At 36.8% G+C, this 24,860-nt stretch overlaps 1 protein-coding gene across 1 annotated transcript in view; it reads left to right on the forward strand.

The window, feature by feature from the left end:
- Nucleotides 1–24,860, forward strand: part of LOC126473303 (endothelin-converting enzyme homolog) — a 632,708-nt gene that overhangs the window by 416,704 nt on the left and 191,144 nt on the right. The window contains exons 2-4 of the mRNA XM_050100277.1: nt 9,815–9,953; nt 18,710–18,868; nt 22,543–22,691. Of these exons, the coding sequence (XP_049956234.1) occupies nt 9,815–9,953; nt 18,710–18,868; nt 22,543–22,691 (447 nt within the window). The remainder of the gene's footprint in view (nt 1–9,814; nt 9,954–18,709; nt 18,869–22,542; nt 22,692–24,860) is intronic.

Below are 24,860 nucleotides of genomic sequence, written 5' to 3' on the forward strand. Positions count from 1 at the left end.
ACCTCATGAATCCATGGACCCTGCATGTTAATAGGGGACTGTTCAAGCTGGTGGAGGCTCTGCAATGAAGTGGGGCGTGTGCAGTTGGAGTAATATGGGCCCCCCGATACGTCTAGATACGACTCTCACAGATAACACGTACGTAAGTATCCTGTCTGATCACCTGCATTCATTCGTATCCACTGTGCTTTGCAACGGACTTGAGCAGTTCTAGCGGGACAATGCGAGACCACCACACGTCCAGAATTGCTACAGAATGGTTCCAGGAACCCTCTTGAGCTTAAACACTTCCGCTGGTCACCAAACTCCCCAGACATGAATATTATTGAGCATATCCTGGACGCCTTGAAACGTTATGTTCAGAAGAGATCTCCACCTCCTCGTACTCTTACTGATGTATGCACAGCCCTGCAGGATTCTTGGTGTCAACTACTTCAGACATTAATGGAGTCCATGCCACGTCGTATTGCGACACTTCTGTGCGCTCGCGGGAGCCTTACATGATATTAGGCTGGTGTATCAGTTTCTTTGTCTCTTCAATGTATTTGAAGCGAAATCACGTAACGGAGGATCGGTGCCACGTCGAAGCCTTGCGTCTCTCGCACTAAAAAGGGCTGAAAAATCGAGCTAGAAGCACAATGATTGTTAACATAAATATGTGGACTGGTATTGTAATAAAATATTCGAACTCATTTTCAATCAAAAGTAGCTTATTAGAAGTTTTTCAGTGCTACAGACAGCGATGCTTACATGACAAGATCACGATGGTAAAAGACAAAGGTGAACAGTCAATCATCTCCTAGCAGCCCTCGAAGAAAAAAATTGAAGTCCCCGACCTCTTTTATTTCTAAAGACAGTAGATGTAAATATTGCTATATGGGCTCTTTGGTCCATAATAGATACATCAAATACATCTTCCTTTGCACAAGCATACAAGAAATTTTACGCACACAAAGAGTAATTTGTAGTAAAGGTATCTTACAACCCAATGGTGTAAGAGCCTAAAGAATGTTGCGGTGCACAACACCTTGTTGTAATATTATTGTACTTAAGTGTTACTCTTCTACAGATTTGTACACTTTCTATGCATTTATAATATTAATTTAAACATTAGCACTAGAGTTAGCAATATTTCATTCTTTCCATGATCAGTTGATAGATATATTGGTTGTGTAAAATTTCAACGTTTTGTACATTAATTTATGTTTCATTCCGAATCAGAAACACGTTCTTTAGCGAAGCAATCATGATATATTGCAACCATATGACTCAGACATAATTTTTATGCACTTCGCGTCGATTCTTTTGGTTTTTACGTCTTTACTTCTTGGGAATTTTGTACATCTTCTCTTCTTGTTCCTTTCATCGTCCACATTTCTGTTTGCAACCCCTGGCCTTCCAGCCGAAGGTCGTTGGTTTTTGTCTTCTGATGTCATCTTGGCCACTTTCTGTCAGATAGATGTAGGTAGGGATCTCATCGCTGGTATCCTCTGTATAACTGGTTGTATTAGCTAAACTCCTGGTTCTCGTAGGGACAGTTGCTGACCGTATTATTGGTCTCATTATTTCTGGTAAATATTTTTGATCATAAATTCCAGAAACATTCAGAATATGGAAAAATATTGTACAGATGTTTTTGTGAGGTGTTTTTCTTGACGTAGCGTACACGGCGCACATTGCACCCAGTGCATCGGCTCATGTTTTTGTGAAATTGTACACTGTGATAATTTCAAGCTTCCTTTTCTCTTCGGTGCTGTCATCTATTTTATTATCGAAGTGCATATATGAAAGAAGTGTCACGTTTTTGCCTTTTTGACACATACGAGAAGATTGTCAAATCCTTTTGAAATCCAAATAAGTTACGATTTGCTTCACGTTAAACCAATTGACGAACTTGGAAGAAAGTTTGATTTTATGTTTACGAACAGAATACAACGAGAGTAAGTTTCTTCTTCGGAAGCTCTGTAGTAAACGAATTTTCAGCCGTTATATTACGGTCAGTCCCCTCAGTTGTCTTGCTCAGACGGATGCGTGTGGTGTCTACAGCACCCCACGGCAGCACTAAAGGGTTATCTCGGTAGCAGATTCGTATTTTGAAGACTTGCACCTTGCAGTGTCAAAATGCTGATGTTACAAATACACATTTTCATTTACCGTCATGTAAATCTGTTAGGCACCAAATTATCTGTGTAGAAACTGATTTTCAGACAGGAATCTTCAAACTGAAACTTGTCGAAAGTACAAAACCTTGTACTCCGTTACTGTGAAAAAAACGTTTTAACAGAAATGAGAATAAGGTATTGAGTTGGTGACTTAAGTTCATCACTCATCTATATGAGCGAGTCCGATAGCACTGTCAGCGAGAAGCCCCCAACGGCCGCCACAGCCGTCAGATTCGCTGCAATGTGTGTCAATTGGCGCTCGTTAGCCGCCGGCTTCCGTCTCAACAGCTCCTGCTACATTCCAGATCGGAGACCTCGGAAGTATCTGCCAGCGCTACCGTTTTCATATCGCATCTTAATCGGCTCAAATTTCCCTATGTTACTCCTCTCGGTTAACCTACCTAGACGAATGTTCCGTCGTGCTAACAGCAGAATCGCGGCGCGAATAATAATAATAATAATAATAATAATAATAACTGAAATAAATGAATTATTGAAATGGTCAGTACCAAAGGTTATAAATGATCTACACCTGCTCTTTGAGAACATCTGGAAAACTGAAAAGATTCGAGAAGAGGGGAAAATAGCATTAATCCACTCGCTACATAAAGCGGGAGACAGGCCGGCCGAAGTGGCCGTGCGGTTAAAGGCGCTGCAGTCTGGAACCGCAAGACCGCTACGGTCGCAGGTTCGAATCCTGCCTCGGGCATGGATGTTTGTGATGTCCTTAGGTTAGTTAGGTTTAACTAGTTCTAAGTTCTAGGGGACTAATGACCTCAGCAGTTGAGTCCCATAGTGCTCAGAGCCATTTGAACCATTTGAAAGCGGGAGACAAACAAAATGTCAACAGTTACAGGGGAGTGTCACTTTTGCTAGTGGTATACAGAATATTATCAAAAGTTATCCTGGACAGAGTTGTAGAAACCTTAGACAAACAATTAGGAGAATATCAGGGAGGTTTTCGAAATAGAAGATGCTGCGCAGAACAGATTTTTAACTTAAAATCAATAGTTGGCCACAGATAGTTAACCAGCAAACCTATTACTGCATCATTTATTATTATTTTTTTTTAAAGGCCATTTGATTCAGTAGACAGAGAAACAACAGATAAAATCAGTATAGAATTCGGTGTTAAAGCAAAATTAGCAAACATAATTACTGAAACTCTTACAATTACTAAAGCTAAATTTATGGGAGATGTGTATCAGCCACCAAAATAAAAATCACCTTTACTGTTAGCTGAGTTCTAGAAAAAAATTGTAAGGATCTGGAATTTGGAGCTAAAGGATCATAAAATTGAACTAATATTTCTAGGAAGACAAATGGAATTAAGATAAGCTGCCTGGCTTTTGCAGATGATATTGTTATACTTTCAGGCAATCTGACAGACACAGTAATTCAAATAAATCTTCTGGAAGAAATAGCAAATAGAACTGGTCTCAAAATTTCCACAGAAAAAAACAAAATTCGTGACAAACATAAAAAAATGCACCAAAATGCGTAGAGATGCAAGTAGGTAAAATAGTGTGATTAAGTAAGTTCAAATATCTTGGAGAAACTATACAGCGGAATGGAGCAGAAAAATTTCCAGCAGATGTAAGGGTTAACATAATGAAGAGAGCATATGGTTTGACAAAGAATATTTACAACAAGAAATACATATAAAGGAAAACAAAACTAAAACACTGTACCACTGTGGTAGACGGGAATGTTTCTATGGATGTGAATGCCTAACAATGAACTATGAGCTGGACAGACTAGAGGTACTTGAAAGATGGATAATTAGTTAACCAATGGGTGCAATACAGACTGCAGATGGCTGGAAAATGAGATGTATAGAGAATATCTACAAAAATACAGAGGAAGTATCAGAAGTAATGGCTAAAAGAAGACTAATCTTTTTTGGACACCTCTAACTAATGAATAAGAACAGGCTCACAGAACAAATATTCTTGTATTTCTGGAAGAAGAAATCGACAGTAGCTTGGATTACAGAAATAAGGAAGCATCTAGAAAGAAATGACATTAAAGAATTGACATACAGAAATCTTTTTAAGAATAAAATATTAAATTCAGAAGGCTTATGATGCAGAAGAAATAAGAAATTGGGGACGACATGGATAGAATAAAGGAAAGGAAAACATGGGGAGAAGATGAAGGAGTACTGGAAAAATAGAAAACAACAAGGAAAGAAGAGGAATTGAGATTTTTATGTGGATCTGATTACTCAATATGAAAATTAAAGCAATAATAATAACTGCCTAGCTTTTTCAGCTGATTTGGCAGTGACATAAGAAAATCTAACAGGAGCAGTTACTTCTTCTGGAACGAACAGCCAATGGAGCTAGTCTCTGAATTTCAACTGGGAAAAAAATTATCATGATATGTATAGTCAAACAACACGATATATGTAGTCAAACAACACAGAAACACAATTAGGTAAAATAGAATGACATGGTGCATTTAACTATGTTGGGGATGACCTACAGCTAAATGGGCTAGAAAAATTTACAATAGAAGTAAGAATAAGATGGAAGGAGAATATGATTTAACTAAAAATATCCAAAACAAGAAGTGCATCCATAGAAATACGGTATTATATGGTAAGATCAGAATTTTTATGTGCTTGTGAATGCTTTATGATGAACTAAAAGATGCGCAGAACAGATAAACTTGAAAATTGGAATATTAGAAACATAATGGGTGCAATACAAACTGCAGATGGTTGTAAAATGAGAGGTAATGAAGACATCCATCAAAATATGGAGAAAATATATGAAGTAATGGCAAAACAAAGGTAAATCTGTTTGGACACCTTGACTGAATAAATGACAACAGGACAAAAAAAAAAAAATTCCTATGTTTCTTTAAAAAGAAGTTAAGAAAATGATGAATTGCAAAAATATGGAAAGAACTAGAGAGAAACAGCATCAAAGAATCAGAAATAACAGAAAGAAACTTTTTTTGAGAATAAAATACTGAATTTAGAAGGCTTTCAAGTGAGAAGAAAGTGTTGAACACGCTACAACATGGACAGAAGAAAGGAAAAGGCAACTTGGAGTGAAGAGGAAGGAATACTGGAAAAATAGATAACAAGATACAAAGAAAGGAACTGACCTGTTATATGAACCTAATTGGTCAATTCAAAGATAAAGCAACAACAACGACAACAACGACAATAATATAGTGGAAAAAATAATCAAGTGTGTGAATAAATATAAGTGTTGCATAAAACTATAAAACAACACATCACTGTTATGTACATCACCCGAATTTCCTCAGTTTTGAATTGTGCATTAGACAGAATAAAAGACAATTTTAGTGCCATTGCTACATATGCTGTCCATTGCTAACTTTTAATGCCATTAATTGGACAAAACAGGCCTGGAAGAAATACAGAGCAAAATGTGGAAAATTTCATTAAGTGTGGCATCCATCACCCTAAATTAATTGCTATAGGGGTTGGCCACTCACTTGAGAAAGGAGGCAAAAACTACCAGATATTTAGCATCTACATGAAAAGTCACTTTGAAGTAGTATTGTACAACAGGAAATCAGTCAGTCCATGAAACAATAGTAGACACAGACATTAATTACATACTACTCTGTCCTTCAGAAACAGGAGAGCAATCCCAGTAACTAAGACTGAAATAATTGACACCAGAATAATTGGATGACTTGTAAAAGAACTGCAACGTGTGAACAACATCAGCTAGGTCTAGAGTCACTTCGCAAGCATCAGGCAACTGGTTGATGCATGTGATTGGTATGCAGAAAATGATTGATGTCTGACAGCAGTACAAGTCCAGGTCATTGTGATGAGGAACTACTGGAAGTATACACTGATAAAGCAAGGAATATATTATTGTTGCAGCAAGTGTAAGAATAAAACTATGTGATATCGCACATTACATCTGAATGTAACATACTAACACCCATGGAATATTTGAAAAGGTATGCAAGCTTGCCAAAAATGGTCCTCCAGAAGTTGGCAGAAAATCATGTCTCATATCGGTTGTTTCATCTTTGAAGAATCCCAACAGTGTTTTCTTTACTACTACTACTACTACTACTACTACTACTACTACTACTACTTGGTCCAATCACATTAACGTGACCATTGCCTGTGTTTGATGTTAATGGGCAATAACCACTTAGACAGCAGGTGGCAGCACTATCAATGGAGGGTATATAAACCATATCAGGGGGACACAGAAAACTGTACAGCCATTGTCATAATGTGGGAACAGGGCAATTTATCTGACATTCAAAAGAGTATGGTCGTTGGTTTTCAGATCGAAGGTGAAAGCATTTCTGAAATGGCTATGTTTGTTACATGTTCAGGTGCCACCATGGCGAAAGTATACCATGCATGGCAAAATGGCACTATTCAGAACTTGAGCCAAGGCATCTGTGGTGCACTGGGGTTCATGGATGACAAGAATGAACAATGGCTACAGAGATTTATTTGTATGGGTGAACAGACGTGCAACTGTTGAGCAACTGATAGCCAAGATGACTTGTGCTGTTACCAACAGTATCCCTTCAGCAAACTTTGTTACACACGGGCCTCCGCAGCAGGCACCTGCTTCATACATCCATGCTGATTGTTGTTCATCAGCAATGAAGGTCGTAATTTGCATACCAGTACTGCAACTGGACATCCACTTAATGGGGCCACAGTTTGCTGTTTCAGATGAATCACTTTTTATGCTCCATTGGACAGATGGCCTTGGCATGCATGTCATTAAACATCTGAAATAAATACTCTGCAACCAGAAGGGAGTGTTATGGTCTGGGGAACGTTTTTGTGGCATTCCATGGGTGATCTTGTCATTCTGGAAGGCGTAATGGATCAACACAAGTGTGCATATATCCTTGGGGACCAAGTCCACCCTTACATGAAGTTTGTTTTTCCTCGGCATGATGGCATCTACCAGCAGGACAATGCAATGTCACACACAGCTCACAATGAATGTGAATGGTTTGAAGAGCACAAGGATGAGTTTACCGTACTTCCCCACCCACCAGGCTCCCTGTACTTAAACCTTAGTGAGACTCTGTGGGACTACCTCGATCAGGCTGTTTGCGTCATCAATCCTCAACCAAGAAACTTAGCACAGCTGGCCACGGCACTGGAATCGGCATCTTTCCACATCCTGTCAGTACCTTCTGGAATCTCATTGACACTCTTTCTTCACATCTTCTGTTACAAAAGATGGTTATTCAGGCTTTTGACTTGTAGTCACATTAATGTGGCTGGACAGTATATTATTATTGTTGTTGTTATTGTTGTTATTATTATTGTTATTATTATTATTATTATTATTATTATTAAGAAAAGAGCGCTATCTTTACTACATCCTGGAATTCTGGAAACAGGAAATTATATGGCATTTATCTGAGGGCACCAGTGGTGATGAGGATACCATCAGTTTTTACATTGCCCATTCTCCGATCCTTATTTTCTTGTGACCCACTTTATTGTTTATATTTTCATCACATGTGACTAAAACTTTAGTTACAGGGCAAGATCTTTCATCTGGCTGACGTTCGATGTTGTCAGACATTTTAACCTCCACCGTTCTATCGGTACATATTTTTTATCGTAGAGATTAGTGTTATGTCCAGCTGTCATGACTTCTTTAGGGGAAGTGGTTGTACCATTTTTAAACAGACTGAGATACTCCCAGAGCTCTCCATATTTGCCAGTGATGACCCAAGCACACCTTACTGTTTTGCATGGGCACGAAATTCTGTTATGAGGTCTGTGGTCTATTGTATGCAACAAAGTTTACAGCTGTCACCTTGAGTGGTTCTAAATACTACTTTTTCATAGCTGTTCAGATGTAAGGCCTGATCTTGTTCAGCCACTATAAGAACTTCTCATTCTTCCCGCATACCATTCGTGATTGGAACCGGGAAGAGGTGGTGACAGATGTACACAAAGTACCTAGTGACAGACACTTTGATGTGACTTGTAGATTGAAGTAGCATTTTGGACGAATGGCAGTTTAAATCCTCGTCCAGCTATCCAGATTTAAAGTTTCCATGGTTTCCTTAAATCACTCAATACAAGTTTCTCAATAAAGGAAGTGGCATATTTCTATCCACATCCCAAGCTTATGTTCTATCTATAATGAACATGTTCTCTGGGGGACGTTGAACTCTGATCATCCTTCCTCCACGATGGCACTTTTTTCTGAAGAGGAATTAAAATTTACAAATTAATGCTATACTTGCTTTTACGCTGAGAGCACTGCTATTGCCCTATTCAGTCGTACTTTGGTGAGTTGTTGTGTAACATATTCAAGTAAGTGTATGTGTGTATTATGCTTAGTCTGAGCAAATTTTAGTCTGCCAGGAGTGTCAAAACAGCACACACTCTGCTGCGAAATGAATATTTCATTTGGGAGTCTTGTTTTTGTATTGTCTTTTTGGCCCTATAATATGTTAGATATGGTGGCCGTAAACCATTTGGTTGATCCAACAAGAAATTGTGGAGTAAAAATACGTTTACTGTTAGGATTCCTCTGTTGTCCCTTTGGCAGGTGCAGTGATGCACCACAACGAAATTAGTTCACTCTCTGTCAAACTTTTCATTGTGGGCATAGAGATATTTGATCAGACTGTAGTACCCTTAAAAGGAAACAAATGGTGCACAGTGGAGCCACTACCTATGTTCATACATTTAGTTGAGATTTATAATGTAGTTCATTTACAGTATGTGCTTTATAAAGCTAGTATATTATCAAATTGTTATTAATTTGGTAATCAGTACCACGGTTTTCAAGAACCTGTAATATTGTTACATCTTATCCTATCCTGCAATGAGTATCACAAAGTTGATACTGTAATTCACAAGGGATCAGTTGAACATACTGATACTAGTCTTCATCTTCGTCCAGTAATGTAATAACGACGTGGTGTGTGCCACCATGTGTGTCCAAACAGAAAGTCAACAGAGCACAGGCAATATTTCTTTTGTTTATGTATTAGATTCTGGAATGCACTTTATAGTGATAGATTATCTGTAACATAGCCATAGGTCTAGTTGAGATTGAAATGCGACAGTTTGGTTGTTAGTCTATGAAGCCAACAAACATGAGTGCAGAATCTTCTTAGATCTGGTGACATACTCATCTGTAGTGTAGCTTGAGGTCTAGGTAAGGCTGAAGGTCATTGCTTGGTTGTGAGAGGGCAAAGCAGTATTTAATATCTCAGTTAATTCTTCAATAGCATCAGCCATGATGAATAACTATTTGAGAAGTCACAATTTTGTCCAAAGCTAGTGAGGAGTGATACAATTTGAACACATTTCAAAAAAGACTTTCAATTCAAAAGCTATAATTTCCCTAAGGCATCTCACAGGTGTTAACAACGTACCAGATGTAATTAAGATAACAGATATGGGTAACCTACAAATATGGACATCACCGCCAGAACCCAAATTTTTCAGTAAATATTGTTGGGACATCTAATGAGAATAAACCATTAGAAGTTAGTTGTGTTGTGAATATCCACTGAATCATTTGCATTGTCATGCTGTCTGTGTATATTTTTCTGCAGTGGCCCTTACACAAAGACTTCAGTTTTATTTCAATAGAGAAACTCATGACTCAGTATTAACCATGTACCTCTGTTGTTGATAGGTGGTGTCAGCGATGGGCAGCAGTGATCAGAGTGCCTGTGACGACATGCTGAAATTCTCTTGTGGTTCATGGCTGCGTGACAATAGTATCCCTGCAAGCCGCAACACATGGAGTCAGACGGAGCAGCTACTCTCTAAATGTAAGCTCAGCTTCTTTACTACACTCTCATTTCTTAACAGTATGTACTTCAAATATTGCTTGCATATACTCCACACCTATTAGAACTTCAGTGCAATGTTTTAAACTCACCTGGATTACTTAAGTTCTGAAACATCCTGGCAGATTAAAACTGTGTACTGGACTGAGACTCAAACTTGGGACCTTTGCCTTTCGTGAGCAAGTGCTCTACCAACTGAGTTACCCAAGAGTGACTCACAACCCATCATCACAGCTTTACACCTGCCAGTATGTCTTGTCCTACCTTCTACTTAAGTTCTGTTTGTAATATTTGCCTGTATAGTTGTATATGTTGATTTCTACATTTATTTTAGTTTATGTCTGTGCTTTCATGTAGCACATGACAAGTGTAAGATTTCATGTTCTTACCCTTCAGATCCTCAAAAATAGTTTACTTTATAACATAGAAACTCTTTCACTGCTGTTTTCCACTGATTGCTTCTACCATTTTAACTCCAGATGTTTTCATCATTTTTGCCAAGCTCTCCTTATTTTAAAACAATGGAAACTCCAGGTAGGAAAAGAGATATTCCTACTTACTGTAAAGGAGACATGTTAAGTTGCAGACAGGCACAGACACTTACATAAATCTTTCGGCCACAACCTCTGTCAGCAAAAGAGAAACACAAACCGTTCATATACACAAACAAGAACAACTCATCCATCTGACTGCCAGCTCCTTATTTTAAACTTTTTTTAAAGATGTCCCCTTTTCTGCTCTAAAAATGTTGCCTGAAGACCTGAAAGACAATTTCAGTGTCAAGTAAAAAAATTATATATTCATAACACACACATATTTAAAAAAAGTCAATTCTTTAACCATGTATGTACACATGTAGATTAACTCTAACAAGGTACGAATCTCAGGCTGAAGAGCTAAAACTAAATAAAAATGATTACTGCCACCCACCAAGGTATTTTATCTGTAAAATACTGCATTTGTGTACAATTAGTGTTTGAAGGTTAATAATTCTGAAACCACAGATGCACAAGTTACCAGAGAGAAACAGTACTGTTAACGTAAAATTATGTGCGAGTGACAAGAGTAATAAATGAGATATGCATTATTTGGCAAAAAGCTAAACACTCACTTGAAATAATGTACATTAAAATGTTGAGTACTTACAAGAGTTGTATTTCCCAAAATAGATATTGCCACGTTTTCATTCATTTTTCCCATTCTCGTCATCGAAGTGTAAATGTGAAGTTTCAGTGAGGTGATGAAAACAACAGCAGAATGCAGTAGCTTGTGGCGAAGATCTGGGTAGTATGATAAATCAACATGGTTTTTGATGTACTTCTGCAATGTGGATGTACATAAAAATTTATATAGTTTGTCCAAGTGTTACACTTGTGAAGTGTGCGTACTGTTCCATTGTTCTGTCTTGATTTTTCACAAATACCGAATTTGAAAAATAAATGACCTTGATGGGTAGCAGAATTCCGTATCTGTATTTTAAAATCATTTTTATTTGGTTTTTGTTGTTCAAATGGAGACTTCCTCTGTAAGATGAAATGTTTATACCATTTAACAGAGTGTTATGTGGAACATTGTTATAAATCAAAAAAGCATGTTCAGCAGTATTTTAATGCTAACACCTAGTAAAAGTTGTTCCTACTGAACCGTCTGCACCTATTTAGATGACTCACTGTATCACTTGCTAATAGTGAGTTTCTGACAAATACACTCAAAATTTTTGTGAATAACGGAAGCAGATGTGTGATGTAAGTGGGGGTAATTTTCAATACTTGTGTGACCATCAAAAACTGTGTTGTACTGCTAAGCTACTAGCAACTTTTTGCATTGTTTTATTTTCCTACCGCTACACAAATGTCAACAGTGTCTCAGAAGTTGATTTCCATCAGAACAAACAGAACCGGAGCTTCAGGTGCTGCATAATTTTGCAAAAACAGAAAATTTGCAAATGTTATTTCTACTAGTAGGCTGGTTTCTCATTGATGGCAGATGCTCTTTCATGCTATCCTGATAAATACTAAAATCTTATCAATGATTGTGCCGTCACTATCTGCTTGTTGGTTCCAGGAACTATGTGTAATGTTACTATGTAATGCAAATAGTTCTGATGAGGTAAAGATTGTTTTAGATAATTGGGCTATAAATTAAAAAGGATGACAAAAATGTCAAATGGAATTTATTAAATAATTTTGTGCTAGCACATAACTCTTAGATTTCTTTGGTTATCACACGTTTCTCAATCCACATGTTGCCTGTACCTAAGCTCTGCATTCAAGTAATTATTATCCATCACGGCCAGCAAAAAGATCAGTCACAGCAGCTTCATGCTAATGACTCTGGACGAGTAGTAGGACCCAGTCGAAACAATCACGTGATATTTAATGCATAAAGTATCTACATTTCTCCATCTGACATCGGAGGTTGAGAAAACTTTTTTCACTATAGTCACATAACCCTCCTGTTCAAAATCAAAGGGCCATGACTAATTCTGAGCATTTGCTGCTTAAAGCCAGCTCAGATTCCACTCCGTTTGTAGGCCTAACTGTATTTATGAATTCAGCTAGTGACTTTCAGTCCTCTAAACCTTGACTGAAGACATAATTAGTGTCAATATGAGTCATGTTTTATAGCCAGGTGCACCCATTGTGCTCAATATTTTCTTCCAAAGCATTCTGCAGATGTCAAATGAGATCCCCCAGCAAACATACAGAATGGACACTAACTGTCGATCCCTACTTGCCAGCTATTTCCCTGAGGAGCGGCATATATGCAGGTGTAGAGTAGATGTAGACTACCTGCATGAACTTCGACTTCCCAATGATCAGTAAACTCACCGTCTGTGTTTGTCTCAATCTATTAGCGAGATTGACTCCAGTCCCAATGGATGAAGCTTCAAGTACGTGCTCAGCTGTACTCTCAGCATTGGGCAAGACCTCAGATATATTTTTAGGGCATAAGGGAAGGCCCACAGGGCTGCCAACTACTGCTGATTGTCCGTAATTGTTATGGGTTTTATCACCTTAGTTATGAAGTTACAATAAATGGCTAAAATAAATAGGGAAATAGACATTTCACAATTCAGAGTTTTAAAAAAGTCAGAAAAGTTACTGTTTACATTTCACTAATCATATATTATAAACATATTTTATAAAATGTAATGATTTCCATCCTGAGTACGTAGTAAACCTGTCTATGAATGATTTCGTCACCACAGCTTAGTAAGATAGATTATGCTGAGTTATGATGAAAATCTTTTGTCTGTGTGTGTCAGCTTAAAGGATAGCAACAAACTGCATTTGAACCAAGTGATGTCACAAGGTTCAACGTGTTTGTCTCATCTGTAAGCTGTTGCCATTTTTCCGTGGAGGTAGGTTTTTCTAATCATGTGATGTCACAAGACATGCAGTTCACTTATTAATCCATACTTAGTAACACACCCCCACATTATCGCTATTATAGTAATGGCTGTCTCCTTTTAAATTTTGGCTGGAGTAAATTATAAGACTGATTTCAGTAATTCTACATCCACATCATTGCTCTACAATTCACACTTATGTGCCTGGCAGTGGGTTCTTCAAACCATCTTCAGATTATTTCCCTGCCATTCCATTCTCCAACAGCAGATGGGAAAAATAAACACTTAAATCGTTCCGTACATGCTCTGATTTCTCTGATTTTATTATGATGCCCAGTTCCCTCTATGTAGTCGACAGTAACATATTATCACATTCAGAGGAGAAAGTTGGTGATAAAAATACCATGATTTTTTTGACATAATCTGTGTCTGATGGTTTTATTCACCCTTTTGGAATCAAATACATTCTGTACACGGTGTTAGTCGCTAAGAATTTTTTTAGCTGTTTTGTGACAAAGGTAAGGAATTAGACTTTTTTTGTGCCTTTGGCAACTGTTCCTATAAAGGCAAGCATGATATATGAGGGGGGGGGGGGGGGGATATTACAATCTGGAAGCTTCTGTAGGTGTTCCAGGTACCAGTAGTTATGGATTTACTGATAGTGTCAATTGTAGTAAGAAGTTAAATAAAAAATGATCACAATTAAAAAGTAAGTACTCTGAAAGAAGGACTAAGTACAGTAGCAAATTCAGATAGTTATATTGTGAAACACTAAAGTGTTATCCTAATCAGGCTCCTAACTTTAAAAAATTTTCTGGAGGAGGGCCCCCAGCCCCTACTCCCCTTCACCCCCTGCTCTCCGCACTCTGTATTTGGCATGTGAGTACTGACAGACTCTTCTCAAGGATGGCAGCTGTGGAAATGTAGAGTCAGTGCCCACTCTCTCTCTTCACTCAGAGAATTTGCATCCCCATCACTATTCACCATTCAACCTCAAGTGAATGGGAACTGGGCAGGTTCACACATATCAGAAGGCTCTGTGGTATCAGCGATCTCAGGAAATACAAGAAATTTCTGCTGTGGGTGCATCGATGCCACCACAGCCCCTGACATGAGCATGGAGCCTGTGGCTGACAACACAACTTCTGACTGCTTCTGGACAGTACACAGCAGGCACAGTCTTTATCTGCCTTTACCTGCACACAATTATACAATAATAAATAAACTATGAATCCAAGCAATTGCTAGATGCTGATGCTGCTTCAGGCTATCATAATACTAGCCAGCTCACGTTACACAAATTCTTCCAAAATACCCAAATACAGTACTTGGAAAAAAATAGTAAATGCTACTGTGTATAGATAAATAATCAGTTACTGTTCGCCTCTTCGTATAAGCGTGCATAAAAGACTACATGCATATACAAACTAAATGCAGCTGCTGCTGGTAGCTACTTGCTGCTCTACGACTGGACTTAATATTGCATTGTCAGCAATTCCCAAAAATACACAGCAAGCTTCGAACTTCAAGAGTATTGTGAGGAAATATTCATAAATAATTGTTTGTCAAACATTCCAGTTTGCAATAAAATAAGCTTGGACATGTCAGTTTTTGGAAACAATACTTTTGGGTTAGGTGAGTTTAGGCAACTTCACATCACATGATACATAGTCAGAAGTAGATATGGTTGTATGAACTGTTTGTTTGTTGCAGCTGCTATGCCACAGGAGCTACACATCTGAGTTAACAGCTCCAATTTAATAAAAGAATGGAATTCACTAAATTTAGATGCCTCTGCATTTATGTTAAACTATTACTACAAAACATTGTAATTGTGCTTTGCAGTCATTATTTATATTAATTAAGGAAGTGCTGGACTGAGACACTATGGAACCACAATCCCCAATGGGTACCACTGGTCAAGACCCCAAGATCACACTAGATGGAAACTAATAAGCAAACCTTGCTCTAAACAGAGAAGAAAGAGAAATTAATGCATATCATATTCAAATTTTATTGGAGTTAAAAATAATACTAAATGAAAATTACTTACTTAGGTATGTAGTTAACATGTACTCTTTATTTTTTCCCATTACTTTTGTTTTGATTGCTTTTGTGAGGGGAAACCACTAATTTTTGACACACCTGGGGTCCTATCCAAACCAAGTATGCAATGAAGATGTGCAGAAGTCATGTGATACATAACATTCACAGTACATGATATTATTAATTTTTGTTAATAGGTAAATCATTTGGTTGTTCTAAGAAATGTGTCAATAAAATAGAAGTTTTGTCCACCCACGAATTTGTTTGGCTGTACTTTATTAGTAGCTAAGCAATTATCATTGCTGGCAAATTATTGAAGATCCGTATTCTTGACTAATCAGTACCTACTTGAACCAAGTAAGTGACTTTATATAGTTATGAAGTATGTCTGTATTCCTAGCACAATTCTGCGTACAGAGCCTTCAGTTTGCAAGGGAAATGTGTTATTTACAATGAATTACCTCAAGAAATAAATTGACATCAAAAGAGTGGATAGTTTACCCATTTATACGAACTACTTACTGTAGAATGTTTTGAATTCCTATGACATGTAATACATATTGCATGCTTTTGAACTAAGAAAATTACCTTTGTCTCGGTGAATTACCCCAAAATGTTATATGATATGACATTACAGGATGAAAGTATCAAAGTAATGTCTGTTTTTTTATTGTTATGTAATTCTTTTCTGATCCCACATGTGTATCAAAATTGATTTGTTCAGTTGTTTCAGAATTTCTGTGGTGTGCTCCTATCAGATAAATTATAAATTCACAATATCAAGAATTCCACACTGTCAACCTCTTTTATTTGCAGGTCTTAATAATTTATGTGTGTCCTTAGTGGTAATCTCTTGCAGGTTCCGAAATGTAATTTGTGAGTTTTTCAAAGTACAATGGAAATAAAAAAATTTTTGATGTTGTTAACAATTTCTATAATTATACTTGATTTGCTATTTGTGACAGAGTTCATAGTCTACAAAGAGAATGGATATTTTATGATGAACAATAATTATACAAGAATAAGTAAGCATCCTCGGATGGAACTTCCTGGAAGATCACAGATAATTAGTTCCTAGTCAAATGACCTTAATATAGGACTCATCCTATTAACACTCATTGTTTCATGTTGGAGAGATATGCTGTCAGAAGTATTCAGACACCTCTGTGTAATGCAAAATTGACTGCTAGATGCCATGAGGGATGACTTATCAGTACTAAAGGAGATGGGGAGTATTGTATTGACAGTAATGACAGAATGGGTTGTCGGGAAAGCTCAATGACTTTGGACTAATAGTTGGATGTCACCTGAGTAACAAATCCACCAGGGATATTTGAGCTCTACTAAAGCTGCCCAAGTCAGCTGTTGGTGAAGTGATTGTGAAATGAAAACGCATATGAACAACCGTAGGTAAACCACAACTTCAGTGGAAACGTTTGGGTTTGGCAAATGCCTGGAGAATGTTACCTGCTATCGTATGCAGTGTCAACAGGAGGAGGTGGTGTTAAGGTATCAGACATTTTTTGTGAATAGGATGTAATCCCCTTATTGTGCTTAAGACACTGCTAAATATGAAAGCATATAAACACATTTTACAGCACTGGGTATTGGTACAGCAGTTTGGCATGACAATGTGCACTTTCATAAAGCAGCATGTGTGACGCAATGGTTTGCGACCAATGACAATCCTAAAATGAATTTGCCTACCCAGAGTCCTGACCTGGGACCCAGTGGAACACCTTCAGACTGACTTAGATCATTGACTTTGCTCTAGAGATGCAGTGTTTGAAAGTGCCATCAGCAGATTTCATGCTGTATAAAAGCAGAGGGTTGACACATTCTATATTAATGTACACTAGTAGGTGTCAGGATACTTTTGATCAAATAGTGTATGTTATGTTGTGTGTGTTTCCAGAAAATCATGTGACAGCATAATATTGTAATTCACATATAAGTATGTTGTGATTTACATAGACAAGGGCCTTTAACAGGTCACAAAATATACTGGTGGCAGCATCAGCATTCTCACTATAAAAGGGGGGGGGGGTGGAAAAGGAGAGGAGTTCAGAACAGGAAAAGATCAGTGGATGCGATGACAAGAGTGTCAAGAGTGTGCGTGGACATGAATTGGGATGAGGTGGTAGGACAGAGGGAATGGAAACTGTTCGGTGAAGGTTGTGGGGATAGTAGATTATTGTACATTGAGACCGGGATAATTTCGGGAGTGGAGAATGTATTTCAAGGCCTTAGTCCCTTCCCAGATCCTCTCCCCTGAGTCCATTTCTGCCCTCACCCCTGTGACAACCTGTACACTCACCTTCTACATGCTCCCCAAAATCCACAAACCCAAAAATCCTGGATGTCCCCTAGTAGCCCATTATTGTGCCCCCACTGAAAGGATTTTGCCCCTTATTGATGAACATCTCCACCCAATTGTCCAACATCTAGCATTCAACATAAAAGCATACCGATCCTTTCTTTCACTGACACTCTAGCATCCCCATCCTTTAGTGATGCCACTTACCTATGCACCAACACCCTTCATGTTCATGGTCTTGCCACTATTGAGCACTACCTCTCCCAATGTCCTTCAGATTCCAGACCCACTACCTCAGTCCTCATACACCTTACTAAAGTAATCCTAACGCACTGCTACTTCCCCTTTCAAGGGGAGGTATAAAAATGGCACAGCCATTGGAACGTGCATGTCACCCTTCTATGCCAACCTGTTTATGGGCCATCTAGAGGAAACCTTTCTATCTTTCCAAAACCCCAAACCTCTTTTCTGGCTCAGGTTCATTGATGATGAAGGTATCGTCTTGACGCAGGGCCAAGACACCCTATCCTCATTCCTTCAGAATCTCAATACCTTCTCTTCCATCCGCTTCACATGGTCCTGCTCAACCCAGTGTGCCACCTTCCCAGATGTTGCCCTTCTCCTGTCTATGGCTCCATCTATCAGTGTCAAATGTTGCAATTCTGTAGATCCCATCTAGGGGAATCTGTGGGTATATGAAAACTATCATGGTAAATATTAACAATGAAGTGCAGCTTAGATCCATAAAAAAAACAACTACTACCATTAGAATGCATAAATATTATTTATGATCTTAAGAACTATACGAAAAGTTAGCAGGGATGCAGCTGCTGTAACACACATATTATCACGAATAACCTAGCTGTTAATTGGAGCAGAATGTACATACAGTGTCTTTTTTTCACACACTTGGAGTACGTATATTATCTATTTTGATACATACTATTCTACTTCACTTGACTAAAAATGTATGAGTTTAATATTTAATGGTCACTTCTAATGAATATCGTTATTCTGCTCCAGATAATGAGGTGGCAAGGTCGCTGATTGTGAAACTACCTCAACCAAATAAAATTGAATCAATTGCATGGAAAATGAAAAACTTGTATGAGTCATGCATGGAACTGGACAGCATAGAAGCTGATGGGGACAGACCTTTGCTTAGGATTATTAATGAACTTGGTAAGTTATATTTCATACTACTAATGATGTTTCAATAATAGTCACATAAAATTCACATTCCAAAAGCTGATTAATTAATTAATTAATCAAGTCATTTATTCATGTTGTTATTACAAAAGTACTTCATATAACTATAGAAATAGTTATTCTACTCTGAAGCCAGATTCATAGTGCACTTCCCAGAAAAGTCTTTTCATTTACTCACATTACTGTAGCTGTACCATTGGCACAGTTCCTTGTCTGCTAAAAAACAAAGCTCATGACTGTGTTTCTCTTTGTTAACAAAAATAAGTAATTGATATAGCCAAAGACATTATTTGGATGATCAATATTTTAGTTTTTATTTGTCAAGCCTGTCTCTCACAATTTCAAGTTGAGAAGATGTAAATTGAGAACGTAAAGATGGCTTGTAGATTTGTCATAAGCAAAACTGATTATGTTGCTCTGTCTAACAGTCCAAGCACTCAAGAAGTATACAGTACTTTTCTGTCGCATTTTATTTGCTTCCACTGAAACTAGATAAATAAACTTATCATTAACATCACCTCCACAGACGTGAAGGAAGTTATCTCCCAATGTCTTCCTTCTCTGCAGACATTAGTATTGATAAAAAATAGCACCTTTGACAACTGCGGGCACTTCCTATTCTATGTGTAGTGTCCTGTTTCCAACAGACTTTTCAAACAGACTACCACTAATTGGCATTTACATTGGAAAATGAGTTTTATTAGGATCCTGCTGGCATTTGCAGTGTTCTGAAACTACATCAGAACCGCTCCTGAATTGTCATTAAAAAATCACAAATGAAACTGTGTAAGAAAAATGAAACTTTGATTCTCATTTGCATGTGTTGATAAGATTCAGCATTAGAGCACGGCTTGTCATTCAGTGTGATTGTGGAGCAACACAAATACTTATCGCAGTTTTCAGTGTGTTATATACTTGTTGGAACTCTGTAATGTTCCTCAATGAATTATGCAGCAGAATAGCACCACCTTTCCATCAGAATAGTAAAGAGCAACCTTTTCACTAAACGAAGCTCCATTTTAAATATATTATTGCCTTTTAAAGTAAATTTTTAGTTCCATATTGTATGGTGATTGGAAATAGAATTTTAAACTTCCAAAACACCGTTTAAAATTCTTTCTCAACATTTGCTTATTTAGTTACATCTGTTTCACTGATTTTTGATTCTGAAGCTTTTCTCATTCACTATCATGGAGATATTTTCCATTATGAATATCATTGAAGGATTAAAGATAAATCAACAATCACACTCCGTTGATAATGTTCAATTTGTAGTAAAAATGTATAGTTATGCAGATTTCTAGAAAAGAGTGGTACATAAAATCTTTATTTGTGTGAAGATAAAGGAGTCTATGAATCTAATTAACAAAAATATTGCATGCAGTTACTTTTTGTACTTTTCTTGCAGGTAGATTTTGTTTCAGAGTTAACTGAAAAAGATTTATCTGATTACCTTTTAGTGAATAAAAAGACAGAAACAATGAAAGGTCTTAACTAAAAGAAATAAAGATAATACGATATGCAGCAATTTGTTACAATAAGATATACATGATAAGTAAGTAGAGAATTTACTATGTCCAAGATTTATTGTATTGTGCTGTGTGACATTTTTAGTATATTATGGTTGTCACATTTCATGTGCATTAATGTAGTAGGTGCCGTATTTTACGGATGATAAGATGCACTTTTTTCTTCAAAAAATGGCCTCCAAGATTCAAGTGTATACTATACTTGAAATTTATATAAAAATGTCCAGTGTTTGATTTAAAATTCCCATGTCTTGAAAATGGTCACATATTCTATGTCATGGGAAACCCTATCTCTATCTGGCAATATTGGATTAAACGGGCAGCAGCAGTTCGTTAGTGTCATGAATGTGAGTTGCAGAGATTCACAAGGTTGCTAACACTGTCTCCCTCTCACCCAGCCATCACAAACCAAGAACGCTGTCGAGCCTATGATGCGTCTTTGCAGTCTATGGTGCTAGTGAACTTGAACTGAAAGTGATTTGTATTATTGGTATCAGTACAATATTTTTGATAGCAGCTAGTTTCGTAATGGAAAAAATAAGATATTCATATAATGTGGGCTAAAAATTGAAAGAATAACATATGCATAGAAACGTGGAAACAGAGCAGCTGAGTGGCATTTGAACCCTCCACCAACTGAAAAAAAAAAACATTTGCAGTTGGTGGGCTCATAAAGAAGAACTGAAAACAGACTTAATGTGCAAATAGAGGACTCAATGCGAAATGTCCAGAACACGAATGTGACATATTGAAATGGATTTGAGGACACGATCAAAATGGCATTGGAATTAATACAAGCATGATTCAAATATATACTAGTAAGCTAGTGCTATTGTGGAACTTAATAGACTCGAAGGCTGGAGTTGGTTGGTGCTATAAGTTTATGAAGTGTGATGGACTTAGCATGCAAACAAAAAGCAAAATGCTGCAAGAATAGGAAGAGAAAATATTATCTTCTCATCAATTTTTGTAACATCAAAAGAAAACCTGTGTCGAAATATGCTAAATAATGAATATGGACAAAACTCCTCTGTCATTTGATGTCCCGAGTAACAGAACTGTTGCCATGAAAGGTGCTAAAAACTGTAACTATAAAAATAAATGGACATGAAAAAATGCACTACACTGTTGTCTTTTCATGTTGTGCTGACAGTAATAAACTTAAACCCATCAAATTTTCAAGTGCAAAACAATGTCAGTAATAAAACTAGGTGTTGTTTTTCATGTACATGAAAAGGGTTGGATGGATGAGGCTGGTATAAAATTATGTATTAACAGAGTGTGGGGGAGAAGGAACAGTGCTTTATTGAAGAAGAATTCTCTTCTTGTGCTGTGTCAGTTTAGCAGTTATTTGAAAAATTCTGTGAAAGCGAGATAGCGAAATACAGAGCTTAATATTATTGTGGGAGAACTTACTTTGCAATTGCAATCTCTTGATGTCCCAATAAATAAACCATTTAAAGTGTATATGAGAGAGGAATGAAACAAATGGATGATGGATGAAACCCAACATGAATTTATACTGAAGGGAGCATTAACACGACCTACAATCAAACAAGTGTGTTAATGGATAACACATTTGTGGTATAGAGTGAGAGAAGACATTATTGTTAAATCTTTCAAGAAGTGCAGCATAAGTAACACTCACAATGGCAGTGAAGACCATTTTATATATGAGGAGGACAATGAAGAGAAAGAAAAAGAAGAAGAAGAAGAAGAGGAAAAGACTGTTCAGATGACGATATTCATGGATTTGCAAAATCAGTTTGGTTTTACAAACTAAGAATTTTTTTTGTCTGTCTTTGCAATCTAATAAAGAAATTGGTAAAAATGTTATTTTAAAGATTGCTTAAAAATTAAGGTCTGTCTTATAGGCTGTAAAATATGGTAGATGTTTTGTTTTTGTCTCTGCTCCCCTCCCCACCTCCAAACCTGTCGCATTGCTATCTCATACCCTATGTTCCTCATCCTCTGTCTATGCTTACTTGCCTCAAAGAAATGGTGACTTGACTGCTCCTCAGATTTGGTTATTGCATCAAAATCTGTTTCCTCCACAAAATTAACTGTAGTTGTACGCAGAAACTAGAAGTATGCATTTCAGTGTTTTTATTTTGGCAGGTGGCTGGCACGTACTGAGAGACTTTTCTGTGCAGTCGTTTGACTATAAGAAGACTCTGATCAAGCTTCATAAGAAGTACGGTGTTTCACCCTTCTTTAGAGTTTCTGTAGTTCCTGATAACAGGAATCCAGAAAGAAATGTTATTCAGGTACTAAACATTTTTAAATTGAGTTAATTAAGTTTAATATAGATCTTAGCTTTGAAGCTCAAGTAGCAGCCGTGTTTCCAGACTGAATTGTAGGAATTCAGGTATACCTATTAGCCAAAAAACTTGTCATTTATAAAATCCAAAATATGTTTCAGAACCATTTCACTATCATCAGTGGGTATTTTTATTCAGTAGTATAGAAAATGAGAATTGAGTAAAAGTACCCAGTGGTGTATTTATTTGAGATGGTTATGGGACAAAGGTGTTTATAAACAACAGTTGTTTGCATAATGAGTGGACCTAAACTCATATAATTTGGTAAAGAAATTTTTTCATTGAATTGAATATTCTAAAGAGTAAGCTAATGTATTTGTTATTTTTAGATTTGGTACAGTTGTGTGAAATTGGTAGTTTCTTTTTGAAGCATGTAAACCCCTCCATGTGTAAAAAGTACTAGATTTCCGACTAGCTCTTGTGACAACAATGACAGTATATCTATTTTTGTGTCAGTGCTTGTAGTTACATGACAAGAGGAGTACATTCAATTTAAGAATTTGAATTCTGATACTTATCTGGTTGGTGTGTCAATCTGCTTCTTCTTTCTCCAGCTGTTTTCAAAAGTTGGGCGGTGGGTCATTTAATTATTAAACTGTACATGTGTTGTTATCCATTTGTTTATTTCCAGAAACTATGTCATCTCCTTATCACTGCTGTATATCAAGCACAATTTATAAAAGCACAGTTTGTTGTGCAACTTTGCCAAGTTTCAAAGCATAACAAGCTACCAGCTTCCACCACTGACATCTGTCTCTGACCACTGACAAGCAGTTTCCCTTTCTTCGTACCAAAAAACAGATGCTTTCTGATATGTGGGTAATGCCACATTTACTAGTCAATTCAACAATTTTGTTTTAATAACTTTGACTCCTGGAATTACGTAATTGTTTGGTTAGTTGAATTTAATTTCTGTAATAAAGCAGATAGCTGAAAACATAAGAAGAACTGGCTTTTTATGTCTTTAATTAAGCTAGTCAAATTTAGTCATTAATCGATCTTTGAATCGATGTGTAATAGATGTGATTTACAAATGTAAATGCAGTTGTGCAAAAAGGACTTTAGTTTGCATGCACTAATATACATTTAAATAAAGTTGTAACCCATTCTGCTTTTCCTCCGAACATAAAAACAAATTGTAGAGAAATTATTTTACAGAGGTATAGCATTTTTCTATTGTGTCCTAAAATTCATTTAATTACGGTGTGTAGTGTAACTGGCACTGACAAAGTCGTTAGTGTTTCTTTGTATACCTGATTTGACCTAAATTTGGAAATGTTGTCTAATGTGAAGAAAATGATGTGGTTTCTATCTTTGTTACTGGTAGAAGAAGAAGGGCTTGTTTCATAAGAATCTCATGAGCATAATGATAATAGATTAAAAGATGAAAAAATTGAAAATGTGTTGGAATCATATTAGCCACGCAAAACTAATGGCAGTAAAAATAAATTGTTGAATTTTACATTAAAAAGAAAAAAAAAGATATTTTCTGATCCCATCCTGAACAGCAACAGATCTCCTTTACATCATGACAGTCAGTTGGAGAGATAGTTTGGAAGTATTGCCAGCTGCACCTGAAGTTTACAGATATTAACTTGTTAAGAATACTTAATTCATTTGTGAAATTAGTGGTGACTCTCACATTTGTAATTAACATTTTAGGCCTGCAGCAGAGTTAGTGGATGAAAATGTCAGCTGTGTGTCAAAGGGGACTCAACTTTCCACACAAAAAGTAATTCAGCTTTGCATTAAAAATAAGATGGATGTGTCAAAAGGTAGATGTGGCTTTGTAGTCTCCAGTGTCTTAGACATGGTAACTGTAATTCTAAGCATGATCAATTTTTCATTAGGAAAACTGTGATAATATCAAAGTTAAACTGCACCCTTATGCCTGGCTTTTAATTATGTGGACATCCACATAAATATTTTTTGAAACAGCTGTGAAATATATGTCTTATTCTACCACATATTAGGGTTTCTTTTCATTTAATTTGCATATTGGGCACAGGAAGAATGTCAGTTTTAATACCTCTGTGTCCATTGTATAGGGCTTAATTATACAGGATGGTTATAATTAAAGTCCCAGTTTCAAAATGGTGTAAAAAAAAGAACCTC

Source organism: Schistocerca serialis, chromosome 4 (genome assembly GCF_023864345.2).
Source record: "Schistocerca serialis cubense isolate TAMUIC-IGC-003099 chromosome 4, iqSchSeri2.2, whole genome shotgun sequence".
NCBI lineage: Eukaryota > Metazoa > Arthropoda > Insecta > Orthoptera > Acrididae > Schistocerca > Schistocerca serialis.